The sequence below is a fragment of the Equus przewalskii genome, chromosome 5 (genome assembly GCF_037783145.1).
Source record: "Equus przewalskii isolate Varuska chromosome 5, EquPr2, whole genome shotgun sequence".
Taxonomy (NCBI): Eukaryota; Metazoa; Chordata; class Mammalia; order Perissodactyla; family Equidae; genus Equus; species Equus przewalskii.
Genome location: NC_091835.1, coordinates 74,993,359 through 75,007,069, shown reverse-complemented (window position 1 = coordinate 75,007,069; position 13,711 = coordinate 74,993,359). Strand labels below are relative to the sequence as shown.

Genomic DNA, 13,711 nt, shown 5'->3' with positions numbered 1-13,711 from the left:
TGGTGCGCGATAGGAGGCGCGCAGTGTGATGACGTACAGAGCGCTACCAGCAGGGAGCCGCCATCTTAGTGGGGTCTGTTCTGGTTCCGCTTGCTGGTTGCGCCTTTATTCAATTTTTCTGCACAGGGGGCTGCTGCTCACTTTTTAACTAATTGGGACCTTTAGAGAGATGATGTAGCAAGATGGTAAAAGTATAAATTTTAGAATTAAACAATAATTGGATTCGAACCCTACTCTGCTGTGTGACTTTGGGCCAATCAATTGACTTCCTTGAGCCTTAGTGTTCTCATTTGTAAAACGGAAAAATAGCCATCAGACCTTAGTAAAAATTAAATGAGAAAATATCCTAGAATACAACTTGACAAATAGCAACCACTGGGTTAAGTCACAGTTGTTTTAATAAATACTAAATAACATAAATACCGTAAATGTTGGTTTTGTGTTTTCAGGCTGGGAGTGGAGGGTTTAACCCAATATTTGATTTTCCCAGTTTAAGCAAAAGTATCACTGTTTTGGTTCAGAGTGGAATAGGCACAAGGTAGGAGATTGTGGAGGGCCTACACTTAACATTTTGATCTGCTTGAGGCGCCATATCCCTGCTTTTTAGATGTTTCAATCTGTCCACTTCTCAAGGCTCTGCCCGCCAGCCCAATATCAATATCCTATCTCCGTCTTCCTATCCCTCAAAAAAAAACTATTTTAGGTCTTTAAGAGGCAAAAATTGTCCCCCTATCTTAGGGTTCCAACGACACTTCCTGTGGAGATGGTCCTAGTTCAGGCCACTGTCATCCTTGGCCTCAACTGGGGCTTTCTCCTTTTAATGTGGTAATGTGGTAGCTTCTAAGCTAGTCTCCCATTCTATCTGTCTCCTTTAATCCAGTGTCCACAATACAGGGAGAGTGGTATTCCTAAATCACAAATCTGATCATGCCACTCCCCTACTTAAATCTTTCAATGTGCCTGCATCACATTCCCTTCCATGGTCATAAGGCTTTACGTGATATGACTGCTGTGTACCTTCTTGTTCTTTCTCACAAAACACAGCCCCTCTTTCAAAGGTCTACTGTCTAGTGGGGAGATAGATGAGAATATTGGCAGCTGCAATATGAGGCACTAAGTGTCATGATTGAAGTGGTTTGCAGAGAGCTCAGGAAGCAAAGGAGAGGCCTCTGATTTAGTAGTAGTTGAGGGAGTGTTGGAGGGAGACCTCCAGAAGCCATAGCTATGGCTTGAAAAGCAACAGTGGTTAAGCAGGTGAGGGAACCCCAGCCTGCTCAAGATCTCAGCTGTCTTCTCCCCTAATATACGTATTTCTCTTGAGTATCTCATCTACGCTGGTGGCTGGTGGAATACACTCTCACCTCTTGGAGAAGGTCTCTCACAATCTACCCCGTATGTCTTTCCTGAGTTCCAGATCTGTTTATCCAGCAGCCTATTGGACATTTCTACCTGGATGTCCCCCTGTCACCTCAGACTTAAGATGTATAAAGCTAACTTTGTCTTCCTGCACAAACTTCCTCCTCCTCCTCAATTCCCTGCCTCTGTGAACTACAACCCATAACCAGCCAGTTGCCCAGGCCAGAAGCCTGGAAGTCCTTGACTTCCTCGTCTCCTTCATCTCACATAACTGATTGTCATTGAATCCCTATCACATTATTTCTCCCCTGGACTACTGCAGTCGCCTTCTAACTGGTCTCCCATTCTCCTAAGTGCTGCCAAGAGAACATTTAAGGAGGCAGCTACCGATCTCACCTATTACATTGTGAATTCTTGAGAATTGGGATTAAGTCCTTTGTTCTCAGTGCCTCAGGGCCTCAGTATTCCCCTTAGTACAGATTAATTGTGCATTGTTTTTAAATGAATAAATGAAAGTATAAAGGGAGAGAGTTTTGTGTCCACGTTCTTGGAGTGCAGTGGCTCATTCTCTCCACCAGGGGACAGCCTGGCCCAGCCTTTTCATACCGCTTAATATGTGAGAAGAGTGGTTTCTATTCCTTTTAAGTCTAGGAGCCAAGGTGTGGAGGAGAGATTTCCTTCAGCCAAGTCCTGCTCTGTCAGTACTTTGTATTTTGTTAGTAATGAGAGGAAAGTTCCAGGACTGTGTTTCTGTAGGATTTCTCCTTTGCTTCCATGCTGGTCGTGAGAGCTGAAGCAGTCATGGTACATTCCTCACACTGTCCCTTAGACACACCTGTTTGTTCCCTGCTTGGGGAGTAGTTTCTTACTTGTCATCTCTTGCATTACTTCACTTTTACAGACTGACTATCCGTCTGGTAAACTCACCTTCATCATTCAGATGATTTACCCTGCCCTGTCACTAATGAACAAGTAGTTAATTCTTAATATTTCCATGCACAATATTAGGAAGTAATAGAATTTACTTGACAGACAATAGGAGAACAGACATTCAAGGTATAGAGAACAGCTTAGGCTAAAGCACTGGTTTATGAAATGGAGTGGGTTGTTTGAGGAACCACAAGAGGCATAATATTGCCAAAGTCCACACTGGGGAGATGAGGAGAGCAGTTGAAAGAGTAAGTTGAGGCTGGATTATGAAGAGTCGTGTATGATAAAAACGTCTTTCAGGCATTCCGGGGCTGTTGAAGGGAACACAAGGAAATGAAAAATTTCAGGGACTTTTATAAAGATAAAGCTGGTAGCAACAAGGAGAATAAATTGGAGGGGAAGAGACTAGAAACAGGATCAAACAAGGTCCGAGGCCACTAGAGTTCTCGGGTGAGACACCGTGTGGGCTCAGCTATCTAAGAGGTAGAATTGATGGAGCGTTGGTGACTGGTGAGATGGGAGTGAGAGGATGGGGAAGGGAAAGCTGATTCATAGGTCTCTGACTTAGTGAGGGGATACAGAAGGAAAGACATGTTTGGATGGGGGGAAGATAATTGGTTCCGTTTTGGACAGGCTAAATTTGAGGTGTCTATGAGACACCCAGGTGAAAATGTTCTGCAGATCTATGGATATAATTTCAAGGGAGAGGTGGACATAGATGAAGTCATCCAAGGAGAAGTGTTAACTAGAGTAAGTAGGGAAGGTGCAATCCTACGGAATACCAGCCCCTGAGATAAAACACATAAAGGGCTTAGAACAGGACCTGGCCCATAGTGAGCATTGGTCTGCCTGCCTTGGGGTTGTATCTGACTCCGTAGGAAAGAAAGGGGAGAAGGAGGCAAGAATAGTCTAGAATTGATGGGCCAGTCTATTTTCACTCTATTTCTTGGATTACCCCATTTCTAACATGGGGGGCCCTGGCCTGATCCAAGTGCTAATTGGAGCCCTCAACTATGGATGGGAGAGGAATGATGCACTCAGAGCTTGGTGATTGTTCTGGACTTTGCCAGGAGTCAGCAGTCAGCAAAGCATAACCAGAGAAAGAGAGAGAAGGGGGGCCCTCAGGAGCTAGCCAAAGGGGCTGCTAGGCTGGCTTGTGCTATACTGGGGCCTTTGTCTTACTGAAACTGTCCACACAATGGGGCTGGTTACATGCTGACCTGGCATTCTGAGTATGGAGCTGGGATACAGATTCCACATGGTGGAAGCAGAGATGGATGGTCACTCAGCCCCTCAGGACCATATCTCTATTCAACCATGTCTCTATTCATTGTAATTGCTAGAGAGGATGTTCAATACTTGATAATTGTAAATTATGTTTATATCTAATTAATTCATGAATCATTTCTATGTTGATTAAAGGCAGCTAACTTAACATCTGTATATTGCTTGGGCATATCTGATTTGATCCTCTTACAATCCTGTAAGATCAGCAAGGTAGATATTTTTATGGAACTCAAACTTGGGTTATTCTTTAGGTCCTGATGATATGGGCTGGCTAGCGAGAAGCTTCAGAGAGGTGGTGAGTTGGTCCTGGATGACCTTAGAGGTGGCTCTCACAGGGGACCCACTGGGGAGAAATGAAAACAGCTCTGTCTGAAGATTCCCTGAGCTTTATCAACTCGCTTACTCTCTAGTTGTATGGATTCTGCTTCTTATGGCACTTCTCTGTAAACATAGGATGACTAGCCTCAGGAATATCAAAAGGTTGAGAGGTTGATGGTTAGCAATCAAGACATAATCAAGTGCAGAGAGAGATGAGACTCCAGGATGATTACTACTACAAGCCATTAAAACAAAACAACTTTGTAACTACCCCAAGTTTGTTATTTTACAAATCCTTTTTCTCCACTTCCATAGTTCCTAGTGGAAAAAACTTCAGAAGTGTTTGTATGCTTGCTTAAGGCCAGAAGACAGAAAGGTGAGGAATCTAGAGCTAAACGTTTTTTGCAACCTCTGAAAAGAATGCCAAATACGAGAATGGAGTAGAATGATAGCAAAAAAAATGAACAAGCTAACGAGGTAAGAAGACAAAGGCGAATCGGGTGTGTCCCGGGTGATCCCAGGAGTGTCGACCCCAGGAATGCCCTGCACTCCCAGCACTTCCTCAAAGGCACTTTCCTGTACAGATCCCAATGACCCAGGTGCGAGTTCAGCACTGGGACCTTCTCAGTGGTTTACTCTGTTTCTGGTGAGGGATGAGGATGTCCTTACCTTGCCCTGCCTGAAATTCTTCTCCTTGTCTTCCCGATTCCCACTTTAGCTTTCCTCTTTACCTCTCCAGCTCCTAAAACCCAGGTTAATAAAGATGATTAGGGAGTGGAAGGATGAGTCTCTGTCTTCACTTTGAGCCTCTCTGGTTGACGGAAGCCATCATAGCTCTTGCCCCTCACTCAGTCTGGCGTGGAAGGGCTAAAGAGGAAGAAAGAGCTTAGTAGGAGAGAGAAGGGCCAGGGCTGGGGAGAGTGGACGCCTGGGTGTGAGGATGGTGTCACTACGATGTCTAAGGCTCCCTCGGGGAGGGCTCTGACTGGGGATTAGGGACCAGGGCTGGGATGAGGCTCCTCTCTATTGGCTGAAGATCACAGGAGTGGAGCTGTCCTCTCTCTAGCTGCGTCTTCCTCCAGGGAAGGTACCTGAAACACTTGCTCTTTACCTCCCAACTCCGCTCACTTAGACCTAGAAAATCAGTCTCCAAACTGGAGCAGAATGCCCAACAGAGACCCTGCACCAGGCTGGCAAAATGGTGATCTGGGAGATGAGATTCCTGCGGAGAGAAGAACCACCATCTTTTTCTATAGACTCCATCCTTCTCCTATTGAAACCGAGACCTTTCCTCTTCTCCATTGTTAAATCCCAGGCCAACCAAGTGGGGGAATATCTCTGACCACTCCCTTACTCTGTCCCTCAGTCCTTCCTTCCTCTCACATCACGTGCTTGGAGGTCAGTAGGTGCAGAATGTGGAGGCTGAGGCCTGACTGGGAGAGTTTGTTAAGGCGGAGGGGAACAGAGAGATGATAAAGAAGGAGAGGGATGGGAGACCAGTGGGCAGAAGGGTGGGGCAGACGCTGCCAGCCCAGACAGATAGTCTCTGATCTTGCCTTGCCTTCCCTTTCCTCCCTGCCAGGACCTGTGGAGCCAATGTTTTTAGAGAGAAGTGCTGGTTGAAGACCTGGGTACCCTGGTCTTTGTAGGGGTTGTCCTTAGGGCCTCATGCCCCAGTGGGAGCTCTGTGCCAGGCATAGTCCCTAACCCCTGCCTGGAGAGCTGCTGGTAGTGAGCCTGGCACAGGTTTATAGTGAGGTCAGTAGGTCCTAAATCCCAGCCCTAACTCTGGCACTGCTCTGTGCCCACTGGCTTGACCCTCTCCAGGGGCTTTCTATGTCCTGGCCCAGAGCACAGCAGCTGTCCTGGCCTCAGTCCTCTTCCACCTGACACTACCCCAGGCAGCTGCAGACCAGCTGGTCACCCAGGGAAGCAGCAGCCCCTCTCTCTGAGTAGGATGACACTAGTTAGGTAATGAGGGTGACAGCTGACAAGACTTTAAGGAATGAACAAAAGAGGGGGCACCCCTGCTCTGTGCATCCTCTCATTTAGCCACCTTCACTATGATGTAAATAGGCCGATGAGTTAGGCTCAGCAACTCAGGAATTCAGGTGACTTGCTGCAGATCCATTGCTCAAAGCTTCCTTGGTGGATAGATGGTAGGGCTGGGAGTTGGGGAGCAATGGGAGGGATGTACGTGTCCTCCCATCCCTGGTCCTATCTACATGAGCAGGAGAAATCATAGGCCAGGCTCTAGGCAAGGAGCTTTTCTCCACTTTCCAGCTGGTACTCACCATGTTTGCTGTGGCTCGCCAGCAGTGATGGAAAGCACGTGGGCCAGGCAGCCTGGTGGTGGGTTTCTCAGTGACTGCTAGAGCACTGGCATCGATAGGAACCCCACTCATACCAAGCAGGGTTACACGCCTCAAGAGAGACACAGTTGTTTTTTTTTCTTTAAAGAGACTAGGCTAATAGAACATGAGTATGCCAATTATATGTAAATGTATGCAAAACAAGTTAGGTTTTGAGAACTCATCTCTAGTTTGAAAGTTTGGCTAAGTGGGGAGACTGATGTGAAAGGAAATGGGCTGGGGTTCAGTTCTCCATGGGATTCTTGCCAACGTTTGATGAGGAATAAAGGGGAGAGGTTGGTAGCTTCAAATAAGGAAATCTAACCATTTTATTTGGTGTCTACAAGGGCATCAAATTAACTGCCCTTTACTCTTCTTCTGTAGGGTTGGTGGTTAGGGATAATCTCTTCCCGTTAATAAAACCCTCCTATTTCTTAAGTGCTTTTATTCTGTGCCAGGCACTGTACTAGGGCTTTACCTACATTATCTTGTTTGATTCAGGGGAAACAGAGGCTCAGAGAGCTTATATTAATTTATTCAACAAATATATATTTACTGCCTACCGTGTGTCAGGCACGGGGTTTGCAGTGGTAAACAAATCAGATACGTCCCTGCCCTCCAGGACTTTATATCAAGTGGGGATAACGTCCCCATCTAGAAAGTGGTAAAGCCTGGATTTTGTTTTTTAAGATTTTATTTTTCATTTTTCTCCCCAAAGCCCCCGGTACACAGTTGTGCATTTTTAGTTGTGGGTCCTTTCCAGTTGTGGCATGTGGGATGCCTCCTCAGTGTGGCCTGACGAGTGGTGCCACATCCGTGCCCAGGATTTGAACCAGCGAAACCCTGGGCCTCTGAAGCAGAGCGCGTGAACTTAACCACTCGGCCACAGGGCCAGCCCCTGGATTTTTTTTGTTGCTGCTGTTCTTTATGGGTTTCAAGTACACAGAATATTTCTTTGTTCATGACATCTCCTCATTGGCCTATATATGGCTCCTACTTGTTTATTTGTTTGTTTTAAATAACAATTAAGCATCATTATTAACTATCCACCCAACAGAAAAACTAGAACCTTGATGATCACTTAGAGAAATCTACACGTAGATATGTAAATATCCCACTCCATCCCCTTACCTCCCCTAACTCAAGGTAAACACTATCCTGAATTCTGTGTTCATCATTCTTGGTTTACTTTCTCATGTAGTTTCATCTCATCTGTGTGTATTTTGAAAAGTGTATTTTTATTGTAGTCTTTTTTAACTTTATAAAAAGGTTATCATGCCATGTATAATCTTCTGGGACTTCTTTTTTTAACTTGATATTTTATTGCTAAGATCCATCCCAATTATTGAGTGTCACTGTGGTGGTTCACTCATTTTGACTACTGAATGATTTTCCATTGTGTGAATATACCACCATTTATTCATCTGTTCTCCTGTTGACAGGCATTTGGGCTGCTTCCAGCTTTTTGCTATGGTGAACAGTGCTGCTCTAAACATTCATGCACATGTCTCCTCGTGTAGGTATAGAAAACTCTATCTTGGGTATATAAGTGAGAAGTATGGGTCAGAAAGTGTGTGTTTATTCATCTTCACAAGATGGTTCTACCCTGTGTTCCAAAGTAATTATCCCCTTTTATACTCCCACCAGCAGTCACAACTAGTTGTCACTTTGTATCCTCATCCACATCTGAACCAACATATTTGAGGCCACAGTCTCTCTCTTCTTAACACCGTGATGTACTACCCTGTCTCCTGTCCAGGGGTCCTTTTCTGGAAGCAGCATGAACCCTGTACACTCCGTGGGGCCAGCCACTGTGACTGGGATCTGGGAGCATTGCTGAGTGAGATGCACCAAGGATTACAGGGCCTGAAGTCAGGAGATTGGTGACACTTCTAGAGCGCAAAAGACTCCAAGCACCTCTGATGGATTGTTCCTCTTCCATGAAACTGGGAGCTCCAGTGCCCTTGGGTGCCCTCTGACCTGTTCTCAGCAACTGTTCCTGCAGGTGGATGGGTTAGATGGGCCATCTACCTTGGCTGAAACTCTTCCTGTCCATCCCCGAGCTGGAGGAGGAGAGGAGCATAGGCCCTGGTCTGTGTTCCTCCTCTTTCCTCACAGGTGTCCTGGATGGGACTGATGCTGGGCACCAGTATTGCAGGCCTCTCCTTCAAATTTTTGTTCTCCTCTTGTGCTTCACAGGAAAAGCTTGTGGCCTGTATGACTTGCCATGACATGGAGATGGTAGAGCCTACTAATGTGTCCCATTCTGCCTTCACAGCCCCCACTTCTAGGTCCCAAGTTCCTCACCAAGCCTGAGCACAACTGAACCTCTTTCCCCAAGCTTTCTTTCCCCACCTTGTTCTTTTCTCTCTCCTTGATCAGCCTGCTTCCCACCCCCGCCCCCAGACCTTTCTCTAGGGATCAAGGTTTAGGACTCCAGTGTCCTCATCCTGGCCATAGGAGGCATTAGACCCTCCCATTGCTTCATAGCCATGAGGCATTTTCTTTCCATTCAGCTCTTCCTGCTAGGACCTTATGAAGGAGGAGAGATGAAGTACAAGCTGATCCTGAGATTTAACTACTAACCCCTTCTCGGCTCCTCAGCCCCTCAACCCTGCTCTCAGCATATCCATGGAAGACAGCTTCTTCCCCTCTCTGTCTCTGTGGTTTAAAAGGCCAGGCTGAGGGTTTGGAAAGGGAGATGCTGGCATGGGTTGGGGGTAGGGAACCTGGGCTCAGAGAAAGCCAGACACAGCAGAACTATTCTGTCCCAGAACGCAGGGTCCACAGATTCCAGTCCAAACCAGCCAATGGGAGAAGGCCCTCTAATCCCAGAGAACTAAAGAATTCTCTTCAGTTATCCCAACTTCCCTGCTGAACCCCACTCCTGACCCCCACCCCCACTTTTACCCCTGGCCGACTCAGAGGAGCCTGGAGGCCCCCAGGAGTACAATCTCATAATCCACGAAGTGAACCCAGCTTGACCAACCTTCCAAGCAGAATTGAGGGATGTTCTAATATAGATGTCAGTCAGGACTATGAACCCCAACTTTGGCATGAAGAGAAAGGCAGACTCTTCCAGTCGCCCTGTCCTTGGTCCCTTCCTCTCAGAGCCTCTCCAGCCCTGACCCTTCCCCACTGTGACACCCATGGCTCTGCTCATCGCCCAGTTGAGGAGGGAGGGGAAAACCCAGCAGCCTAATCAGATGCATGAAAGTGGGCCCAGCCCTCTGCAGCTGTGAAGGGGTTAAGAGGCCGGGCCAGCCACCTCAGGCTGCCCCTCCCAGGGATTAAGAGTCCTCTATAAAGGGGACTGTCCACCCAAACCAGGCTGGGGGGTATCAGGGACCCAGGCATCGTGGCCGTCCCCCTGCCATGTGGGAGCTGCGGTCCGCCTCCTTCTGGAGGGCCATATTTGCTGAGTTCTTTGCCACCCTCTTCTATGTCTTCTTCGGGCTGGGGTCCTCACTGCGTTGGGCCCCTGGACCCCTGCATGTCCTGCAGGTGGCTCTGGCCTTTGGCTTGGCCCTGTCTACGCTGGTGCAGGCCGTGGGCCACATCAGTGGAGCCCACATCAATCCTGCAGTCACTTTTGCCTTCCTTGTGGGCTCCCAGATGTCCCTGCTCCGTGCCGTTTGCTATATGACAGCCCAACTGCTGGGAGCAGTGGCTGGGGCTGCCGTGCTATATAGTGTTACCCCGCCTGCCGTCCGAGGAAACCTAGCACTTAACACGGTAATGGGCGGCTGAGTGGGGCTGGGGGAACCTGGTGCCCTGACTCCCCGCCTTGTGCGGGTGGATCAGTTCCCCAGGGGTCTGGGACATTTTGTGTGTGTAAGTGTGTGTGTGTTTCAGGGTGGGGCGGATCAACAGGTGGTGTGGTGGGGTAAGGAAGGCATACAGCCCTGGACTGAGACTCAAGGAACCTGAGTTCAGGTCCCAGCTTTCTTTCCAACTCCCTGAAGTTTCTTGAGGAAATTTATTTCACTTTATGGGCCCTTGGTTTCCTCATCTGTGGAAGTGGGTGCAATTTTTCCACCATGAAGGAATTAAGGAGAAATTAAGAAAAAATACAATTACTATGAAGGGGGTTGTATTATCCTTCCTCTCCAGGGAACTGGTGCCATAAGGGGGATCCTGCCTGGGAAGCCTTGAGGAGCTAACACTGTGGCAGCCCTAATGAGCTGCTCCCTTCTTCTTCCTTTGCCCAGTTGCACCCTGGGGTGAGTGTGGGCCAGGCCACTGTAGTGGAGATCTTCCTGACACTCCAGTTCGTGCTCTGCGTCTTTGCCACATACGACGAGAGGCGGAATGGCCGCCTGGGCTCTGTGGCCCTGGCGGTTGGCTTCTCCCTCACCCTGGGGCACCTCTTTGGGGTAAGCAGGAAAGGGGAGCAACTTCTCCTTTAAGGACTTCGGGGCCCCTATGCCTTTCCCTTCTTTTAAGGGTTCTTCTGCCGGCTTCACTCTCAAACATGAATATTGTCCACCTCACTCTGTATCAGTCCTCACAGAGGAATCAGCCCTGCTCTATTCCTCTCTCCTGTGACTGCTGTATTAGTCCTTCTGGACCCCAAGATGGCATTGCATGCATTATGGGTAGATTGGGGTTTGCTGATGGATCCATAGTCTGTTCCCAGATGGGGCATCAGTGCCTTCACTCCATTGTGGGACCCCATGCAGGTTGTCCTTCCCTACTTGCTGCTGACTGGAGGCAAGGTGCCAGCCTTCAGGGGAATGTGGGTTGTGCGGAGAGGAGCTGGGGTGAGTGGGGGTGTCTCAGGTACAACTGTGTCTCTTGCAGATGTATTATACTGGTGCAGGCATGAACCCTGCCCGCTCCTTTGCTCCTGCCATTCTCACCAGAAACTTCACCAACCACTGGGTAAGTGAGGGGAGAAGAGCAAGATCCCAAAGCCCTCCTGGATGGGTATAGACTGCAGGTTCCAGGTTTGGTTACTGCTTTCCATTTGGATGTGTTGACTACTCTACCAGCATTCAGCTAAGGGGGCTGTCACAGAGTTTGGCATGCCTGTGACTCTGAACAGGATTCTTGATTTTGCTAGAAAGAGAGGCTCTTGCTCATATCGTTCCTTTGCCGGTTAGTCAGGGATTTTTATTAAGTATCCACTAGATTCCAAAACTAGCACTATGAGGACAGACAACCAAACAGGAAGACAAAAACTTCTGCTGTCAAGAGATGAGGATGTGCATGAGCACAAATGGGCCTGGACTCATCCCCGTTCTAGCACTTTACTAGCCTTGTGTGTGATTACTGCAAATAACTCAATCTTTCTGTGCCTCAGTTTCCTTACTATAAAATGGGAGTGTTATGAGAAATAAGTATGAAAGTTATATGTGTGAAATATTTAGCACAGAATCCGGTACGGAATAAGTCCTCAATACAAATTGGCTATGTTTGTGTTGTTTGGCCATATGCCAGCCAAACATATGAAAATAATTCAAAAAAGTTTTCAAAGCTGTACACCCATTTTCATGGCAGCATTATGCACAACAACCAAAAGGCAGAAGCAGCCCAAGTGTCCCTCACAGATGAATGGCTAAACAAAATGTAGTATATGCATACAGTGGAATAGTATTCAGCCTTAAAAAAGAAGCAAATCCTAACACATGCTACAACGTGGATGAACAACATGCTTAGTGAAATAAGCCAGTCACAAAAAGACAAATACTGTATGATTCTACTTATATGACATATCTAGAGTAGTCAAATTCGTTGAAACAAAGCAAAATGGTAGTCGACAGGGGCTGGAAATGGGGAGTTGTTGTTTAATGGCTATAGAGTTTCAGTTTTGCAAGATGAAGAAGTTCTTGAGATTTGTTGCACAACAACATGAATATACTTACCACTGCTGAACTGTACACCTAGAAATGGTTAAGATGGTGAATTTTATGTTATGTGTATTTTACCACAATTAAATAAAATTGTTTTTCAAAGCAATATATAAACGTGTGCAAACTGATAACAACAAATAAAATATACATGTGCTAAGAAGGTGTGGGATAAAGGTATAATTTGACGAGTCAGAAAAGAAATGGTGAGTTTTGAGGTGCAGGCAGTGGAGCAGTCTAGACTTTAAAAGCAAACAAACACTGATTTCTGCTTAAATAGGGCTCCACTGTATGTGCCAAGCGCAGGATATCTGTTTTCCACTGATGGGGTTGGAAAAAGAGCAGCCTTGCTCTTGGTCCCCTCCCCAAACCTGATTATTCCTTTTCTTTTCCTGCAGGTGTACTGGGTGGGCCCAATCATTGGAGCAGGCCTGGGCAGTCTGCTTTATGACTTTCTCCTCTTCCCCCGGCTCAAGAGTGTTTCTGAGAGACTGTCTGTTCTCAAGGGGACCAAGCCCAATGACTCCAATGGACAACCAGAGAGCACAGGGGAACCTGTTGAACTGAAGACCCAGGCCCTGTAGAAGCTCCAGTGGGAGAGAGGGAGTAGGAAGCTTCTGGGTTTACGTGGAAGGGCTGAGCCAGCCCCTGGATGGAGAAGGATACTGTGGGGAGGGGCATGTACTTCTTTATTTTTTAATTTATGTGTGTGTGTGTGTTTTGCCTTTTGCTGTGTGAAATCTTTCAAGTTGCATTCATGAGCTGGTTGGTGCAAACTTCCCTTCCTCCCCATCCCACCTCTCTTTGCCCCTGTGTGTGCATGATTGTGTGTATGAATGTGAGTGAATGTGGCTGTGTCTGAGTTCTGGGGCATGGCAGGAGAGATAGGGAAGGAAAAGAGGTGTCATCCTATACCCTCCTCTCCCAATCCAGGGTGCTGAGCATAGGGAACCAAGATCTTAAGCTTCTAGCCTTTACCCTGCTGCTGGTCATGTGTGTGGCTCCAGGTTTCTGAGGGAGCAGGGAAGCAGGGAGTACTCCTCACAGGAGGCAGATGGAAAGAAGTGGAGGAGACAAGGCATTCCAAGGGTTGGGAGAGGGGCTGGGGGCAGGGAGAGAGGAAATGAAGGTATTAACCCCAGATCAGGCTGCAGTTTACCAAAAACTGGGGGGAAGTTAATGGGAGAACGTAGCCTACTTATCTCAGGGATGCTTGCCCCAGGAACTTGGGTGGGGAAGTAGCTCTGAGAAAAGTGAACGCTGGATTTTGAACTGTCCTGTAAAGCCACATAAACCCGTCAACATCCACTAGCTGGGTTTTGTTTTCATTCTGGCACGATGGATCTCTTTGGAGGCCCTGGGCCAGTGAGCTCCCAACCTAAACAGGGGTGGGTGAACCTAGAAAAATTAAGTAGCTTAACTGTTCTGCCTGATATCTGCCAGCGGGGCCTCCAGGCAGATGGTACTTAAGCCCCAGGAGAGCTCCCTGAGGCGGAAACAGGAAATCAGATGCCTGGAGCAAATGCAAAGGTGGGTGGGGGCGTAGGAGGGAGAGGCTTTGACCCTCAGAGTTTTAATTTACTTAGAGCTGATAAAAAACTCTTCAAATGGCATCTG

The 13,711-nt window shown here is 47.5% G+C and overlaps 1 protein-coding gene across 1 annotated transcript; it reads left to right on the top strand.

Annotated features, from left to right (window-relative positions):
• The first annotated feature begins 9,617 nt into the window (after positions 1-9,617).
• On the top strand, positions 9,618-12,678 carry MIP (major intrinsic protein of lens fiber). The gene is made up of 4 exons (XM_008530111.2): positions 9,618-9,977; positions 10,454-10,618; positions 11,046-11,126; positions 12,493-12,678. Exons 1-4 carry the CDS (start codon positions 9,618-9,620, stop codon positions 12,676-12,678), a joined length of 792 nt encoding a protein of 263 aa, XP_008528333.1.
• The last annotated feature ends 1,033 nt before the right edge of the window (positions 12,679-13,711 follow it).

Excerpts from the sequence above, each read along its gene's own strand:
- MIP (XM_008530111.2), top strand. The coding sequence starts at position 9,618 with ATGTGGGAGCTGCGGTCCGCCTCCTTCTGGAGGGCCATATTTGCTGAG. Across the intron at positions 9,978-10,453 it reads GAAACCTAGCACTTAACACG|TTGCACCCTGGGGTGAGTGT; the intron begins GTAATGGGCGGC and ends TCCTTTGCCCAG. Across the intron at positions 11,127-12,492 it reads GAAACTTCACCAACCACTGG|GTGTACTGGGTGGGCCCAAT; the intron begins GTAAGTGAGGGG and ends CTTTTCCTGCAG.